This window comes from Telopea speciosissima, chromosome 9, assembly GCF_018873765.1.
Source record: "Telopea speciosissima isolate NSW1024214 ecotype Mountain lineage chromosome 9, Tspe_v1, whole genome shotgun sequence".
Classification (NCBI taxonomy): Eukaryota; Viridiplantae; Streptophyta; class Magnoliopsida; order Proteales; family Proteaceae; genus Telopea; species Telopea speciosissima.
Genome location: NC_057924.1, coordinates 41,102,429 through 41,121,282, shown reverse-complemented (window position 1 = coordinate 41,121,282; position 18,854 = coordinate 41,102,429). Strand labels below are relative to the sequence as shown.

At 39.0% G+C, this 18,854-nt stretch overlaps 1 protein-coding gene across 1 annotated transcript; it reads left to right on the top strand.

Moving 5' to 3' along the window:
- The first annotated feature begins 6,644 nt into the window (after positions 1 to 6,644).
- On the top strand, positions 6,645 to 18,440 carry LOC122638893 (disease resistance protein TAO1-like). The gene is made up of 8 exons (XM_043831745.1): positions 6,645 to 7,213; positions 12,638 to 13,733; positions 13,859 to 14,167; positions 14,298 to 14,751; positions 15,019 to 15,090; positions 15,217 to 15,279; positions 15,973 to 16,098; positions 16,792 to 18,440. Exons 1-8 carry the CDS (start codon positions 6,645 to 6,647, stop codon positions 18,438 to 18,440), a joined length of 4,338 nt encoding a protein of 1,445 aa, XP_043687680.1.
- Positions 18,441 to 18,854: the final 414 nt, after the last annotated feature.

Here is an 18,854-nt window from a genome sequence, read left to right as displayed (position 1 = left end):
ACTCCAGAGCCTTCCAAATGGAATCTTTCGGCTGACAGAAAGATAACTTCAGATAATTGTGCTAAGGCCCCTGGAATCCGAACTTCTGTTTTACTTTGTCTCCGGTCAACTATCAATAATTACAAATAAACCCCTATCCACGAAAACGGCCGTAACTTCTTCGTTTCAATCGGAATCAAGTGCCGTTTGAACCGTTGGGAAGCTGACTCGACGGGCTACGCATTCATATTATTAACACCTCAAAATTATGCTAAGGGGGTCACTGTACTGACATTCAAATTTGACTGCTTAGTTTGATTCTTTCAGTGCTCAATCCAAACTTGATTTTCTCGACTCCTGGGCGCTTCCGGCTATTCTTAGCATCTTTTTCTCCATTTTCACAAGAATTCACCTAAAACCTGAAAAGCACAAGAAAGCACCGAAGTAACTCTGTCCAATGTGGTAAAATGTATGTTTTATGCCCTAAGATCACAAACATAAATGTGCTCATCACATCCATTGTTTCTTTCTCTTTTCACATTTCTTTTCTCTGGCTTATAGCCCATAACATTTTCTTTTCTTTTCTTTTTCTTTTCTCTTTCATATGGTCTCTCTCACAGGCATCCAACACCTTAACCCCTGGTGGCAAGGGTGCGCAACACGGGTGATGATACTCTAGCCCAATGCATTTATATGGCATCGTTTGAGTTGGATGGTGTCAACCGTATCCCATTCTACGGGCTACCACAGGCCTCATTTCCAAGCCGACTACGACATCTAGTCTAGCAATTCACATACAGCAATCAATGTCCAATCACAACATTCACCAGACAAGTATTCTTTATTGAATAGAATTTTCAGCAATTGAATTAAGTGAACAGTATAATAGTATTAATATAAATTGTGTTGCCATATTAGCCGTGTCGCATTTACATACGCGGTTTAATTTCACTCACCTTATTCTGGTCTTACTGGTTCAGCTGTTGGTTCTGTTATGGTTGGTGGTTAACTGTGTACCTCAAGCATAGGATCAAAACCTAATGTATCGGATCATAAATGTGTGCCAATTAGTATTTAAAATTGTATTAATATCCTAGTGTTGGTCTAGGCTTACTGGTCTGACTTTGTGTTTATACTGATGTTACCTGGAATTCTTTGAGCCTTGCATTGGGCTTTCGGGTCTATCTCCCGGTGCATCATCCAGAGATGTGGAATTCTATCTGACTTGGTACCTAATAGTATAGTCAGCCAATACATGGCCCAGACTATCATACAAACCAGTACTCAGGTCAGTAGTTCAGCTGAAACCAATCTTGGACATGGTTACCTGGCCCTGTGGGGCCCACTTAGGTACCCAAGGTATGGAGGACAACAAGCATATGTGGAGAGGGGTATTTTGGTCATTTATCACCTCATCACATAGTCCATAGGTCACTGGTGAAGGCCCAAAAAGCTAGGATACAAAATAAGCCCAAATTATATCTCTGGGCGTTTCATTGGGTGATTGGGCCAATCGCCCAGTACATCGCCCAGAGCCTATTTGAGACGAGTTTGAGCAGCTTTTCTTGGATCTTGCAACAAGGGCTGCCATGGCTTCGATCAGGGATGCATGAGGGATGGTTATGGACCTTAATTGGAGTATAATCCACTGGTCATAATGGTTTTGGGTTTGGTTTTCCCATTTGGAAGCCAGGAGCTGTTCTGACAGCACAGAGAACAGCTGTCCAAGCTGAAATCAAGCTCAAGGATTTAGTTTGGGCTGCATGTAAGGCCTGTTCTATGAATACTTTCATGGTAGAATACTGTTACTATGCTAAGGTTAGCAAGGATCAGCTTTCATGCAAAGATCCATGCCCAGACTGCCTATTCTGGGTGCAACTGTGCTATGCAGTCAGGCACAGAGACTGACTTCCGTCTCGAAGTAAAACAAAGAAGAAAATCGATGTATTATGATCAGATCTTACATGCAATGGCTTTACATGTTAGATCTGATGCGTCTCAAGCCATCCTAGTGATGTTCTAGGCATTATAGGTCTGGGATACAACCATCAGAATAAAGATCAAGGAACCAACACAGAGAACAGCAGCATACAAAGGTAAGGATCATTACCAGGAGGTGATATGCAGCTGAGTCAGTGCACAGAATGGCAACACAGATCTTCCTTTCCTTCTCTTCTTCCTTTTCCTTCTCTTTCTCTCTTTCCCTCGTTCCCTCTTTCAGCTACAACAGCAAGGACGAAATGAGGAGATGCCCCTCCTATTAGGGCATCTTTCCCAAGAATGCATTTTTGACTGCATTCTGAGCCATTCTGGCTGCACAGGGGGGGTCCACATGGCTCCAGGGGTGGGTAATGGTTCCTAAAATTTCCATATTCCCCTAGAGGGTGTTCATGGTCTGTATGGATGGTCCCCACATGTCTGGAGTCCAATAAACCCATTTCAGCCACTCTGGGCCTTTGGACCAATCACCTAGTGCATCACCCAGAGAATGCAACATTGTTATATAGGCCCTGTGCTTGCACAGGTGCTTGGCCAATGGCTTGGGCATTGCACCAACACCTCATCTAGGGTCTGACACACATCTGAATAGGTGTGGGCCCCACATTTATGGATAGGAGAGAGTGTGCCTGGGGTTGATGCAGTACATCATGTTGTGGGCAGTGCAGCTGCATGGGTCTGCAATCCATCTTCTGACAGTTATATAGGAGGACATCCTCAGGGGTTCTCCACTGAACTCAACCACTTGAGTGATGGTCCACAGTGTGTTTAAATGTCTGGTTAGACTGGCATTTCTACTCTTTCCACTCATTCTCATCTCTTTCAGCTTAAAGATATGTTACATGTTCCCCATATTACTAAAAATTTACTCTCTGTTAGTAAGTTTACATCTGACAATAATGTTGTGCTAGAGTTTCACCCTTTCTTATTATGTGAAGAACCCATAAACGGGAGCAAATCTGCTCCACGGTATGAATAAAGATGGCCTTTATCGGCTTCTGTCTGCTGTCAACTCATTGCCTTCTGCTTCCAATAAACAGCCTAGCGTGTATATTGGTGAATGTGTCTCCAAGTCAACCTGGCATGACCGTCTCGGCCATTCGTCAACGAAGTGTCTTGCCTCTATCATTACTCATTCGCACTTACCAACTAGTGTTGCTGCTGCCAATAAATCAATTTGTGTTTCTTGACAAATGGGGAAATCCCATAAGTTGCCATTTTCTTAAAGTAGTTTTGTTGCTTCTTCTCCTTTTGAATTAGTTCACTCTGACATATGGGGTCCAACTCCTTTATCCACCATATAGGGTTACCAATATTACAGTTCATTTATTGATGACTTTAGTAGGTATACTTGGATATTCCCTATTGTCAGATGTTCAGATGCTTTCTCTATATTCACCAATTTTCACAAGTTTGTGACAAATTTTTTCAGTTGCAAAATAAACATGTTCCAATCTGATGAAGCAAAAGAATACCAATTCTTTGATCATTATTTCCAACAACATGGAATAGTGCATAGATACTCATGCCCTCATACATCTGAACAAAATGGAAGAGCAGAGCGTAGGCACCACCATGTTGTCGAAACTGGCTTGACCTTACTGGCTCGTGCCTTTGTCCCCATGAAACATTGGGTTTCTGCTTTTGAAACTGCAACTTACTTGATCAATAGGTTCCCTATACTAGTGTTGGGGAAAAATAATCTCCATTTCAGGTACTGTTCAAGGAAGAACCTGATTACATAGTATTTCGCACTTATGGATGTACTTGCTACCCATGGCTTCGACCATACAACAAGCCCAAATTGCAGTATCGATTAGCTCCATGTATATTCCTTGGTTACAGCACCTCACACAAGGGCTACAAATGCTTGGATCCAGCAATTGGGAGAACTTATATTTCAAGGCATGTGATATTTGATGAGTCTGTATTTACTTTTGCAACATCATGTAAATGCAAGAATGTATGCCCAAACCCCCAAAGTTCAATCCCCACCCTCATCGATACAGGTGATGTAATATACCCATGTTCCCTACCCCCACCTCACATCACTACCCATGTAACAAATCAAATAGTGGAAATCCCCATCCCTACCTCACCCACTCCAACCGAGTCAATAATGGTTCCTCACGAACCGACTCATCCCTTGCCTTCAATTGGACAGACTAATCCCTTGCCTCCAACCAGTTCAGCTCAACCCTTGCCCCAAACCGAACCACCCCTTCCATTGGTCCAATCAGAACCATCTCTCCCATTAGTTCCACCGGAATCATCAACATCCTTGGAACAGTCTAGGTCAAACCCTCCAACCACTAGTGTCGTTCCATCCCACCCAATGGTCACTGGGCTAAGGAGTGGTGTAAGTAAACCTGTAACCAAGCTCAATCTCCTTGCTACAAGACATCCCATTCCTCAAGCATTACTTGCTACCATCAAAGACCAAGAGGAAGAGCCAACATCATATACCATGGCCAGTAAGGATCCCATGTGGCGTGCAACCATGAGCGATGAGGTCAATGCTCTATTGCGCAATGGAACATGGAAGTTGATCCCTCCAAATCCCTCCCTTAACATAGTTGGGAACAAATGGATTTTTCGCATACAAAAGAATGCCGATGGCTCGATTTGCCGCTGCAAAGCAAGGTTGGTCGCCAAAGGCTTCCACCAACAAGAAGGCATCGATTATTTTGACACTTTCAGCCCCGTTGTCAAGCCCACTAAAATATGGACCGTTCTTTCACTTGCGGTTTTCCACAAATGGGTTATTCGACAACTTGATATAAAAAATGCCTTTTTAAATGGAGCTCTACAGGAGCAGGTCTACATGAGCCAGCCTCAAGGGTTTGTGAACCCAGATTACCCAAATCATATTTGCCATCTCCAACTTGCTTTGTATGGGCTTAAACAAGCACCAAGAGCCTGGGCTCAAAGACTTGGTTCCTTCCTAGTTACACTTGGGTTCAAGTCATCACAGGCAGATACGTCCTTATATGTACGCAAGTTGCATGGTGCTTTGATTTATATCTTGGTCTACGTGGATGACATAATCGTCACAGGATCGAACTCAAAGAGTGTTCAAGCCATCATCAATAGCCTTGGAATAGAATTTGCAATTGCAGATCTTGGGGATCTCCATTATTTCCTTGGCATTGAGTCTTTGTGCACTTCTAGTGGCCTATACTTGACTCAAACAAAATACACTCTTGATCTTTTAAAAAAGGTTGATATGGAGGCTGCCAAGCCCATGACCACTCCCTACTCTACCACTGCTTTCACCTATGCCAGCGGTACACCCTTTACCGATGCTACACTTTACAGAAGCACAGTTGGCGCACTACAGTACCTGACTTTGACTAGACATGATATTGCCTTCTCGGTTTGTTAGTTCATTCATTGTCCCACAATTGATCACTGGGCAACAGTTAAGAGGATTTTGCTCTATTTAAAGGGTACTCTTGACCACGACATCCATCTCTAGGCTTCTTCATCAGTGTAGTTAACTGCTTATATAGATGCAGATTGGGCTGGATGCCTTGATGATCGACGTTCAACAAGTGGTTTCTGTATATATCTAGGTCCTAATTTGATCTCATGGAGCTCCAAGAAGCAATACACTGTAGCCAGATCCTCAAAAGAATCTGAGTATAAGGGTCTTGCAAATGCATCAACAGAATTGATCTGGGTAAATCAATTACTCAGTAATCTAGCTGTCTCTACACCTACTCTAGCATTGTACTGTGACAACATTGGTGTTACTTACTTTGCAACAAATCCTCTATTCCATGCACGAACAAAACATATAGAGATAGACTATCATTTTGTTCGTGAACAGGTAGCTACAAAGCATCTGCTTATACGCTTCCAAGTCAAGACTAGGTGGCTGACATTATGACCAAAGGACTTTCTCATTCATAGTTCAATGCTCTAAGGGACAAGCTCACAGTCATCAAAGGGCCACTTCGCTTGCGGCAGAATATTATCGTAACAAACTCAGATTCAAATTTGAGTCCAACGACTGCAAGCTGACCTAGTTCTCCTCTTAACTCTATGGTTGTTTAGATTATCTCTATCTATAACAAGCCTTATCTCTATCTCATTTTTTGAATTTCAAATTCTATAGGTTTAATTGAATAAAAGTCGTATTCAGTGCACAAGGCTCCTGCGTGTAGCATAGTCTGAGGTAGGTCTAATACTATATGTGTAATTGAATGTGTAATTGAATATACAATATAAATACAAGACTCAGAAAATCCCGAGAATTCAATCCAATCAATAATTTTTTTTTTTTTTTTTTGAATTAATAATTCTGTCTACAACTATAATGCACAGCTGGAATGCACTTATCTTTTTTGTAAAAGGAGGATAGACTTTACGACCATCGCTTTTGTCAAAAGTGCGTTTACTTTATAGAGGGAGAGAGAGAGGGGAGAGAGAGAGGGAGAGTATTTGTTGAGTTTGTCTGTAGTTTTGCCGGAACTGCTGAGTAGTTTCAAGGAAGCACCAGCTATAATTGCATATTCAGTGGCACAGCTGTGATACACTTATCTTTTATAAAAGGAGGAGATATAGAGACACTTTAAAATCTAGACTAGAAAAAAAAGAGAGGTAAAAACTGCTCTGCAGTCTGCACAAAGGCATCAATTAATTCAAGCAATTTGAAGGAAAGAATGGCAGCAGCTCATCATCAGGCCTCTTCTGGTTCGAGTGTTTATGAAGTGTTCTTGAGCTTTCACGGAAAAGACGTTCGCACCAATTTTGCCGACCACCTCTACCAAGACTTGATTGGGGCTGGAATTCGAACTTACAGGGACGAAGATGAACTCCACAAGGGAAACAATATTGGCCCGGATCTACTCGCTGCAATCCAGCAGTCAATAATCTCCATTCCCATCTTCTCGACGAACTACGCGTCAAGCAAATGGTGTCTCAATGAGCTAACCGAGATATCTGAATGCAGAAGAAGAAGACCAATGGAACAGATTGTCTTTCCCATTTTCTACAAAATTGAACCAAGGGATGTACGAGATGGGAAAGATATAGAAGCCAAAGCCTCTGAGGAATACCAGATGCGATTCGACAAATACCAGACAGGAGGCTTCGACAAAATCTATGCGAAAGCCTTTGGGGAACACCAGATGCAGATGAATAGCGAAAAAGAAAAAGAAATTGTGCAAAAGTGGAAAAGGGCTCTGAGAGAGGTTGGAGAATTGAATGGATGGCATATGAAGGAGGGCATGTAAGTCCAACAATTCTGTTTTTGGTTCCATATTTATTTACTGTCTGGTCGCTGCTTGTCATCTAAGGTCATATTTCTCCTATATTCTTGGATTGCATTTAATTTTGTGGAATCAGACTCAATATCCATCAACAAAAGTATATGCAATATTTGCTTAATAACTGGAGCAATGTTAATGTTCCAGTGGCTAAAGGAAAATGTTTTCTAGCTTGCGCATTCATATTTGCCATGTGACGGGTGAGATGAGGTTGGAATTTTGTAAACAAGGTCCCATACTCATATGTCATCTTTCTTCCTAGTAAGAGTTTCCATTAGGCAAAATAAAGTACAGAAAAATCAGGTATTAAAGAGAGGGTTAAGGGATAGAGGATATGCATGTTGGCTAATTATTGAATATTCGGCTGAAATTTGACACGAGGCCAATCTAGAGTCTAAACCCTTCCATGAATATCTAACACATTTCCACATAGCACAAGTAGATGCACAAACCAGAAAATTTTCCTCGATCTGCAGTCTAAGAAGTCTTCTGGCTTAGCAACAACAATAATTTCCATACTTCATTACTAATTTATGCCCTGGCTAACAAGCCCATCCTTAAACCTTTTTTGTTTGTTTGTTTGTGTTTTTTTTTCTTTGGTTCCTTCTTTTTCTAATAATATCCCTCTCTTTGATACCCTATTATTTATGTTTGGATGGGTCAATAGTCTCCTCTTTAGGCAAAATGCATTATGACTATAGTAAATAAAGCATGTTTGTATTCTAGGGTTTTGCTTTCTGTTTTACTAACCAATGGTAGCTTATTTTAGTCTTCCTCTTGATTTTATTGCATACTATTTAAATAATACCATATTATATCATGTACATTATAATCCCTGTTTTGTAGTTCTACATCAGCAAAGGTAAGTCCCATCCTCCCTTTTCTTTGCTTTTTGTAAAATTATTAAGTTTCATAGCTTGCTTACATAAGTTGTTTTCTTAATTTGGATGATTCTGTGTATTTCATACTGATTTCTGTACAATTGGTCATTTCATGTGATTCTTAATTTAGTGACTGAGAATATTCATTATTTAATAAAAAATGCCTAGTTAATAGGAAGATCGGTTTATCCAAGTGAAATAGGGTGCCTAACACCTTCTCCGGACCACAACTTGACTCCTACCCTAGTCTTTTTGTTTGACCAGTCCTATTGGAGCCGTCATAGAGTCAATTTATTTGTTTGTGGAAGACCCTAATCTAGACTGCGACTCTCTATTTGTTCTCTTTCTTCCCAAAGAGGTGAGAACGCTTTCCTGATAACCCGTGAATCTCCTTCTTCGGAAAGGATTTTCCCTATTCCCACAAAGGACTCAAGATTGAAATATTGTGTAATGGGGAATCATTCACAGGAGGACTTAAATAGCGAACTGAAACATCCTCACCTATCTGTCTATCACTTTATTGCAAGAGTGGGTTCAAATGTACTCGATGTTGAACCCCTTACGGAGTTTGCCCATGTCTCTCTAATCTCCAAGGGCTAGATGAACTATCACTTCTTCTTTTGGCTCCATCTGTGAGATTCATCAAGCCCTTGAAGGCACTGGTTTCTCTTTAAGACCCCCTCAAGATCTACGAAGCCATGTAATACTCCCTCCTCGGTGGCAAACCCTTGTGAGATTGTTAGAGGTGATGAAAAGCAAAACCCAAACCTTTACCAGCACAAAAAAAGAGTTCAAAATGGGTGTCTATTGAATCAGAATAATGAGATCTACAGTCAGTAGATTTTGCTTTTGCCGGAAAAATGGCTTGAACACATGGTCGAGGTGGTTTATTTGTTTTCATATATTTCGGTAACAAATGAAGCGGGAAAAAAAGTAAATAAAAACACTGAGGAGTTCTTTCATTGGGTGGGTCACATGTCTAAAAGAGAGTGTTTCTCTCTCTCTCTCTCTCTCTCTCTTTCTCTCTCCACCATCTGAAGAAATGCTCAGACTATCAAAGCATGTTAGACCATAAATAATTTTTCACTATTACCTCTATAGTTAAGGAAACATTTCAATGATGGGTAATTTTAAATTATGGTCAAGATGTCAATATTACCCCCATTTCACTCATGTGAATGAGGTCAGTTTCATCTGGTTACATGCTCAATGTAACCAACCGTGGTTACACTAAGCACGACCCTTTTTTTTATTCTCAATCGTTTTCAATTGCAAAGAGAGAGTACCAAACCTTTTAAAAGTTCTTTAGGTCATCTCTCTTTCCCATTATAAGGACATGGCACCACAAAACACTGTAAATATTTCGAAAGGGATGTCTCATATGCCATTTGGTGTTTCTTTTTCAAAATGCTGATGATCATGATTTCCTCTTATGTATCTTTGTTTGTTAACTTAATAGGTTTTAAATATTTAATTGTATTTGATAATTTATTTTGAAACTATTCATTTTTCTTAACATATATTATAACCAATAGATTAGAAGAAGTACACGTAGATGCTTGGACATAGTACCCATACCCAACAAAGTTCAATTCATTAAAATCTAAGCCTACCTATGGGCTTGAATGATTCTTCTTGACTTGGGCATGATTGGTGAAGCTCAAAGCCAAGTTCCATTAGGCATGTCTTTAGGACTTCAGGTGAACTAGGAGTGACACACTTGATGTCCAACCATAAAGGGGAGGAAAAAGTAAAAGAGAAAAAAACTGATCAGAGTAAGGGCTATGATAAAATAGGTTCAAGGTTCATTTATTAATTATAATTATTTTTAATAAATGAAGAGGGCCGGCCTTGGTTCAACAGTAAGGTTGCTCCATTGTGACCAAGTGATGCAAATTCTTCACTAAACTAAGTTTGTTTTATTAGGAATAAGTCTAGGGTTAGGTTCTATACATGTTGGGCCTTTGATCACATGGGTTTTCTATGTAATAGGCCACTTTTATAGGCCTAAAATAGGTGTACATAGGTTGCATCCAGGAATACTAAAATACCCTACTCTATACATAATTTAGTAATAGAAAGCAATCAAAACATTCAATTAATGTAAAACAACTTAAATAAGCATTAGAAATGTTAAAGTGTATAATACATCAATTTTTAAACAAATGTTACATAAAATGTGATATGTTAATGTATTTAGTCCCAACACGATCCTCACAGAATTTCCATGTCATAGTGTTGCTGTAGTTTTGCATATAGTTTGCCACAACACTCATATAAGTGTTGTCATCAACATATTCCAAGTCCCTTATCCTAGGGTCTAGAAGAGGCGGTTGCCATGAGGCGTGAGATCCACTGCTACTGTCATATTGAGGCATGTATGGGTATGGCTGGTTTGGGACTAGGAATATGGGCCCAAAACTAGACCCAATGCTTTGATTGTCAAACTCATGTGTTTACCTCTCAAAGACGTTTCAAATTTGAGATGAATCTTGAAGAGGTGTAGCTGAATCCTTCCAATGTGCAGCTGATTCAACTCTCCCGAAGGTTAGAACTTGAAATCCACTGGTAAAATGAAGAAGGAGCTTCAAATGGGGAAGAAAATGGCCTTTGGTTAGAACTTGACCGAGATATGTTGAGTTCTGTCGAGTTAGGTAAGTTTTAAAGAGGTAGACGGGGACCCGAGATCTCGAGTTACCCGAGAACTCGACCGAGATAGTGTAATTTTTAAAATCGTTTGGTAACTCAATTCGATTTCTCAAAAAACTGAGATCTCGTTGAGATCTCGTGAATTCTCGAACCATGTACGGGATTAGCCCTATGCTTAGTTTATTTTCATGTTTTAAATTGAACCGGTCCAAAACTGGTTTGGCCCAATGTTTCAATTTAGGTGACTTGAGTCACCTTTCTCTTATTTGTTTTAATTATAAGTTGTGGGCTGGGTTAAGACTCTGTTTGAGTCTATTTCAGTTCCCTAGTCAGTTTAAGTTACATAACAGGTTAAGGATTGGGTTAGGCCTTTCCTTTTTAGTGTAGGAGTTTATTTTTGAATATTTTATACAAGGTTGTAAAGGGGGCAAGTATTGAACACGAATTTTGATATTGATGAAAAGCTTTTGCTGTTCTTCTTTTCCATTGAAGATTTTGTCTTGTGTTTAATCAAGGCTGGTGGGATTGGTGTTTGATCCGATCGACACCTTGCGGTGTGAAGCCCGGGTGGTTCGAATTGGTTATTTGTTTTCTCCATTACTATTATGTTCAAGTTCTACATTCAAGTTCTGATTTCAAGAGTGATTCTACATCATCAAGCACTGTTCAAGTCTACATCATCACCCCAAGTCTGATCCAATCTGTTCTTCATCCACAAGTAAGTCTAGAACTGAAAACCTGCAACTATTCCTCTTCCCTTTTAGAAGGTTACATGCAAGGTGATTTTCTCGAGAATTCTGCCCAGCCAAATCTAACCGTTAGAACCTGCTAAAATTTTGATGCTAAAATTTTGATCGAATCTTCCTCAAACCCCAAGAGAGACTCGATCCAAATTTCATTCACATCCACCCAGCCGATTGTCTGAAATTACATTTTTACCCCACTTTCCTATCTCTATGAGGAAACCTCCATAACTCCAGATTTAACCATCTGATTTCCTGTTATTATAAACCCTAGATTCCATCATCTTCTGCCTTTCAAAACCCAAAACCCTAAACCTAACTTGTTGCCACTTCATTCCAGCATACATTCCTCCATCAAAACTTAACATAACCTTCACTGATAGACTCCCCTACACCTACCTAGTATAACCAACACATGAAACCCTAACCCTCATTTTGACCTAAAATCACATTCTACCCCAATCGGCCTACCAATTCATATCAGATCCTGGTGTACTGGCTCCTAGTTGGTCTTCTACCAATCTAGGACTACATTACCAAGTGGTCACGGGTTCGAGTCTAGAAACAACCTCTCTGTGAAAGCAGGGGTAAAGCTGCATACATTTTGACCCTCCCTAGACCCGGCAGTGGCGGGAGCCTTGTGCATTGGGTACGCCTTTTTTTTTTTTTTTTAAAAAGTATTTTTAATAAAATTATTTTAGCATAATAACATTGAAAATTTCTTTAATGTATTAGAGAAAAATAAAAATATTTGTTCTCGTCCTCTTCTCTTGTTTATTAGGAATTCTTCGATCATTTTATGTATACACTTATAGGAAAGATTAATTTGGGTTTAGGAGTACCTGAGAAAAAACTAATTGGGTTAAGGACCAACAAAATGTGAAATCTTGTTTATCATTTTTCTTTGCCCTGCTATTTTATTTGCTCACTTGTGAAAGATTTTGATGGAGAATCAATATAAAAATAAGACATAAACATATATTAAGACATGCATAAACTACTTCAGTTCAGATAATTCACTTGTGGTTTCTTCCATATTGAATTTTTTATATTCCTTTCCTTGTGTACATTAGTCAATACCCAGTATTTATCCTCTTTGGTTTTAATTATGCAGGTATGAAGGAAAGTTGGTAAAAGAAGTTGTCAAAACAGTTTTGAGTACACTGAACAGGAGACTTTCACTTGTTTCTAAAAAGCTAGTTGGAATCGAAACTCATATAAAAGAAATGTTGATGTTATTAGATATTGAATCTAACAACAGAAACATTGTAGGGATCCATGGCCTTGGTGGCATTGGAAAGACAACAATTGCTAAGGCTGTCTGCAATACAGTCCTTAGTCACTTTGAAGAACATACATTTATTGAAAATGTTCGAGAGAATGCTGAAAAATATGGAATTCACTATCTGCAAAACCAGCTTATCATAGGTATCCTGAAAAAAGGAAATCCAAATATTATTGATGTGGATACTGGAATTAAAGTGATCCAGCAAAGATGTTGCACAAAGAAAGTTCTTATTGTTCTTGATGATGTGGATCAAGATATTCAAGCAGAGTCTTTAATTGGGGACCGTGAATGGTTTGGTATTGGAAGTAAGATTATTATCACAAGCAGAAATAAGAAACTTTTAATTGCTCAAAAACCAGATGGGATTTATGAGCCCAATGTCATGGCTTTAGATGATTCTCTTACACTTTTTAGTCATTATGCATTTGGAAGGGACCATCCTCTAGAAGATTATTTGGATCTCTCAAAAGCTATGATAGAAACTACTGGAGGACTTCCCTTGGCTCTTCGAGTTATAGGTTCATCTTTATTTAAGAAGGAAAAACCAATATGGAAAGACATGTTAAAGAAGTTGCAAAAATTTTCCAATGATGATGTTATGAAAAGGTTGAAAATAAGTTACGATGGATTAGGATATTTGGAGAAACAAATTTTTCTCGATACTGCTTGCTTTTTCATCGGAATGAATAAGTATATTGCATGTCATATATGGGAAGGGTGTGATTTTTTTCCTCAAGCAGGACTTGAAGTTCTTTGTGAAAAGTCTTTGCTAACAATTAGTGAAGATGGTGAGCTAAGGATGCATGATGTGCTTCGGGATCTTGGAAGGGATATTGTTCGTCAAGAGAGCATAAAAAAGCCAGGGGAGCGTAGTCGAATATGGTCTCAAGAGGAAGTTTTGGATGTACTGGTTAAACAGACGGTAGGTATTGAATGAACATTTGTTATTGTTTGTGAGAAGTTTGTGAATTAGGTCTTTCATGGCTTTATCTTTGATTATTAGAATAACCTTAGTTTGGTATTTAATTAAGGTTGTCTATTTTGTAGGGAACAAGTAGTTGTGAAGGACTCAGTATTGACTTCAGCCGACTCAATATTGACTTCAGCAGTAGATTAAGGAGACAATGTTTGATGAGTGAAGGATTTGCTGCAATGACTGAACTAAGATTACTCCAAGTCGATTATGCACAATTTTCTGGGAACTTCAGCAATTCTTTTTCTGAACTGAGATGGCTTTGTTGGAGAGGATGCCCTGAACAATATGCACTAACCAATTTTTGTCCGCAAAAACTGGCTGTTCTTGATCTATCACATAGTATGATCACAGAAAACTGGATGGGTTGGAACTACATCAAGGTCTCGAAGAACCTCTCTCTTTTGTTTATTTTGTTTATTTTGTTTATTTCAAAAGTCTTTAAAAAAAGAATTTCAAATTTTATTTTAATTAGTCCTTCTTAAGCTAATTAGATAAGTTACTATTTTGCAGATGGCAGTAAATCTAAAGGTTCTAAGTCTCTCGTCTTGTCGTCAACTATCTAGGACTCCTGACGTTTCAAAAAATCGACTCTTGGAGGTACTGATTCTTAAAGACTGTGAAAATTTGGTTGGGATCCACACATCCATTGGTTATCTCAACAACTTAGTCACATTAGATATGAGTGGCTGCGAGACACTAGTGGATCTCCCAATTGAAACATGTCAGTTGACTTCTCTCGAAACCCTCAATTTAAAGCAATGCAAAAATCTAAATATGTTGCCAGAGAAATTGGGCTCTATGATCTACTTGACAACACTTGATATAACTAGTTGCTATAAACTTGAATGGGTTCCAAATCTTCCTTCTGGTTTAAAATCTCTTAAAGCTTCTGATTGCACATCATTAGGATCACTCTCAATGCTTTCAAGCCTAAAAAATTTAGAGGAATTGGACCTCAGTGGATGGGATAAACTTCTAGATGTCCCAGGTCTTCCTTCAAGTTTGAACAGCCTTGATGTTAGTAGATGCTATTCAATTCGAGACATTTCAGGTCTTCCCTCAAATTTGATCAGCCTTAATGTTAGTTATTGTGAATCACTACTACACATCTCAGGTCTTCCCTCAAGTTTGACCAGCCTTGATGTTAGTAGATGCTATTCAATTCGAGATATTTCAGGTCTTCCCTCAAATTTGACCAGCCTTGATGTTAGTTATTGCAACGCACTACAACACATCTCAGATCTTCCCTCAAGTTTGACCAGCCTTGATATTAGTAGATGCTATTCAATTCGAGACATTTCAGGTCTTCCCTCAAACTTGACCAGCCTTGATGTTAGTTATTGTGAATCACTACAACACATCTCGGGTCTTCCCTCAAGTTCGACCAGCCTTAATTTTTGTTGCTGCTATTCAATTCGAGACATTTCAGGTCTTCCCTCAAATTTGACCAGCCTGGATATTAGTTTTTGCAAATCACTTCGACACATCTCAGGTCTTCCCCCAAGTTTGACCAGCCTGTATGCTATCGGTTGCAGCAGCCTAGAAGAAATTGAAGGTGTTGACGAGAAATTTATGGACTCCCTGGAGGTGTTCGACATTCAGTGGTGCGAATCATTAAAAAAACTACCAAAACTGAGGGGCTCGAAAAATCTAAGGAGTTTAAAGCTCTGTGAGAATCACGTCATATCTGATTTTGAAGGCGAGGGGATGGAATCTCTGGAGACGTTGGAGATAAAGGATTGCAAATCATTAAGAAAAATACCATATCTGTGAGATTCGAAAAGGCTGAGGGAACTAAAAGTCGAAGACTGTCCGGAATTATTGGAGATTGAGCGCCTTGAGGACTATGAATCCTTACAAGAATTATCAATTAATGGAGCCAGATCATTAAAAACATCACCCGTGGATATCTCATCCCTGAAGAACCTGATCTATTTAGGAATCAGTTGGTGCTGCTACTCTATGGAAAGATTACCTGATCTTTCAAACTTAAAAGAGTTGGGGCAATTAAAGATTATGGGTTTTGGGAAGTTAACTGAAATTCCAGGCCTTAACAGATTGGAAATCTTACAGAATTTGCATATTAGTGACTGCAAGTCCTTGGAAAGATTACCTGATCTTTCAAAATTAAAAAACTTGAAGATTCTGAAGATTATTTATTGTGAATCACTACAACACATCTCAGGTCTTCCCTCAAGTTTGACCAGCCTGAACTTTTGTTGCTGCTATTCAATTCGAGACATTTCAGGTCTTCCCTCAAATTTGACCAGCCTTGATGTTAGTGGCTGTGAATCACTTCAACACATCTCAGGTCTTCCCCCAAGTTTGACCAGCCTATATGCTCATGGTTGCAGCTGCCTAGAAGAAATTGAAGGTGTTGATGAGAAATTTATGGACTCCCTGGAGGTGTTCGACATTCAGTTGTGCAAATCATTAAAAAAATTACCAAAACTGAGGGCCTCGAAAAATCTAAGGAGTTTAAAGCTCCGTGAGAATCACGGCATATCTGATTTTGAAGGTGAAGGAATGGAATCTCTGGAGACTTTGGAGATAAAGGATTGCAAATCATTAAGAGAAATACCATATCTGCGAGATTCGAAAAGACTGAGGGAACTAAAAATCGAATACTGTCCAGAATTATTGGAGATTGAGCGCCTTGAGGAATATGAATCCTTACAAGAATTATCAATTGATTGGGCCAGATCATTAAAAATATTACCCCCGGATATCTCAAACCTGAAGAACCTGAGCTATTTATGTATCAGTTGGTGCTGCTACTCTATGGAAAGATTACCTGATCTTTCAAACTTAAGAGAGTTGGGGGAATTAGAGATAATGGGTTTTGGGAAGTTAACCGAAATTCCAGGCCTTGACAGCCTGGAAATCTTACAGAATTTGTATATTAGTGACTGCAAGTCCTTGGAAAGATTACCGGATCTTTCAAACTTAAAAAACTTGAAGATTCTAAATACTAGTTATTGCGAATCACTACAACACATCTCAGGTCTTCCCTCAAGTTTGACCAGCCTTGATGTTAGTGGCTGCACATCACTTCAACGTATCTCAAGTCTTCCCTCAAGTTTGACCAGCCTATTTGCTCACGGTTGCAGCAGCCTAGAAGAAATTGAAGGTGTTGATGAGAAATTTATGGACTTCCTGGTGGTGTTCTACATTGACTTGTGCAAATCATTAAAACAATTACCAAAACTGAGGGGCTCAAAAAATCTCAGGAGTTTAAAGCTCCGTGAAAATCACAGCATATCCGATTTTGAAGGCGAGGGGATGGAATCTCTGGAGACGTTGGAGATAAAGGATTGCAAATCATTAAGAAAAATACCATATCTGCGAGAATCAAAAAGGCTGAGGGAACTAAAAATCGAAGACTGCCCAGAATTATTGGAGATTGAGCGCCTTGAGAACTATGAATCCTTACAAGAATTATCAATTAATGGAGCCAGATCATTAAAAACATTACCTGCGGATATCTCAACCCTGAAGAACCTGAGCTATTTACGAATCAGTAGGTTCTACTACTCAATGGAAAGATTACCTGATCTTTCAGACTTAACAAGGTTGGGGCGAATAGAGATTGAGGATTGTGGGGAGTTAACCGAAATTCCAGGCCTTGACAGATTGGAAATCTTACAGAATTTGTATATTAGTGGCTGCAAGTCCTTGGAAAGATTACCAGATCTTTCGAACTTAAAAAACTTGAAGGATCTAAGGATTGAAGGCTGCAAGAATCTAGCCGAGATTCATGGTCTTGACACATTGGAAATCTTAGAGAATTTGTATATTAGTGGCTGCAGGTCCTTGGAAAGATTACCGGATTTTTCGAACTTAAAAAACTTGAAGGATCTAAGGATTGAAGGCTGCAAGAATCAAGCCGAGATTCATGGTCTTGACAGATTGGAAATCTTAGAGAATTTGTATATTAGTGACTGCCAGTCTTTGGAAAGATTACCGGATCTTTCAAACTTAAAAAACTTGAAGGATCTAAGGATTGGATACTGCAAGAATCTAGCCGAGATTCATGGTCTTGACAGATTGGAAATCTTAGAGAATTGGTATATTAGTGGCTGCCAGTCTTTGGAAAGATTGCTGGATCTTTCAAACTTAAAAAACTTGAAGATTCTATGGATTGGATACTGCAAGAATCTAGCCGAGATTCATGGTCTTGACAGATTGGAAAACTTAGAGGATTTGGAAATTAGTGACTGCGAGTCCTTGGAAAGATTGCCGGATCTTTCAAACTTAAAAAACTTGATTGGTCTAGAGATTGATGGCTGCAAGAATCTAGCTGAGATTCTTGGTATTGACAGATTGGAAAACTTAAAGGATTTGGATATTAGATATTGCGAGACCTTGAAAAGATTACCCGATCTATCAAACTTAAAAAGCTTGAAGGATCTACAGATTGAAGGCTGCAAGAATCTAGCTGAGATTCATGGTATTGACAGATTGAAAATCTTAGAGGAATTGAATATTAGTGACTGCGAGTCCTTGGAAAGTTTACCCGATCTGTCAAATTTAAAAAGCTTGAAGGGTCTACAAATTGAAGGCTGCAAGAATCTAGCTGAGATTCATGGTATTGACAGTTTGGAAATCTTAGAGGATTTGGATATTAGTGACTGCGAGTCCTTTGAAAGCTAATCAAATCTCTCAATATAAAAAAAAAATTGAAGGAACTAAAAGCTAATGGCTGCATGAAGCTAACTGAGATTCAAGCTGGCAACAGATTGAAATCTTTTGGAAAAGATTTTATGGTGTGTACCAGATCTGACAAAGTCAAAGAAATTGTGGAAACTATTTGGTCTATACCGCTAGGGTACAGTTGCAGACATCTACTCATTGAACAGGGCAAATTTTTTCAAGGTACTACTCTCTCTCTCTCACACTGTTTTTGTCTGTTTGTGTGCTGTGTGTTGTGATGACTGATGAGTTGTGGATTCCTTGGTTTTTGTTTTTGATTTCAGTAGTCTCTGTTTGCATGATATAGCTTTTATTTATTTATTTATTTTTTCCCTTTTCTGTTTTTTGTCGTTGAAGATTCATTAACTCTGTAGA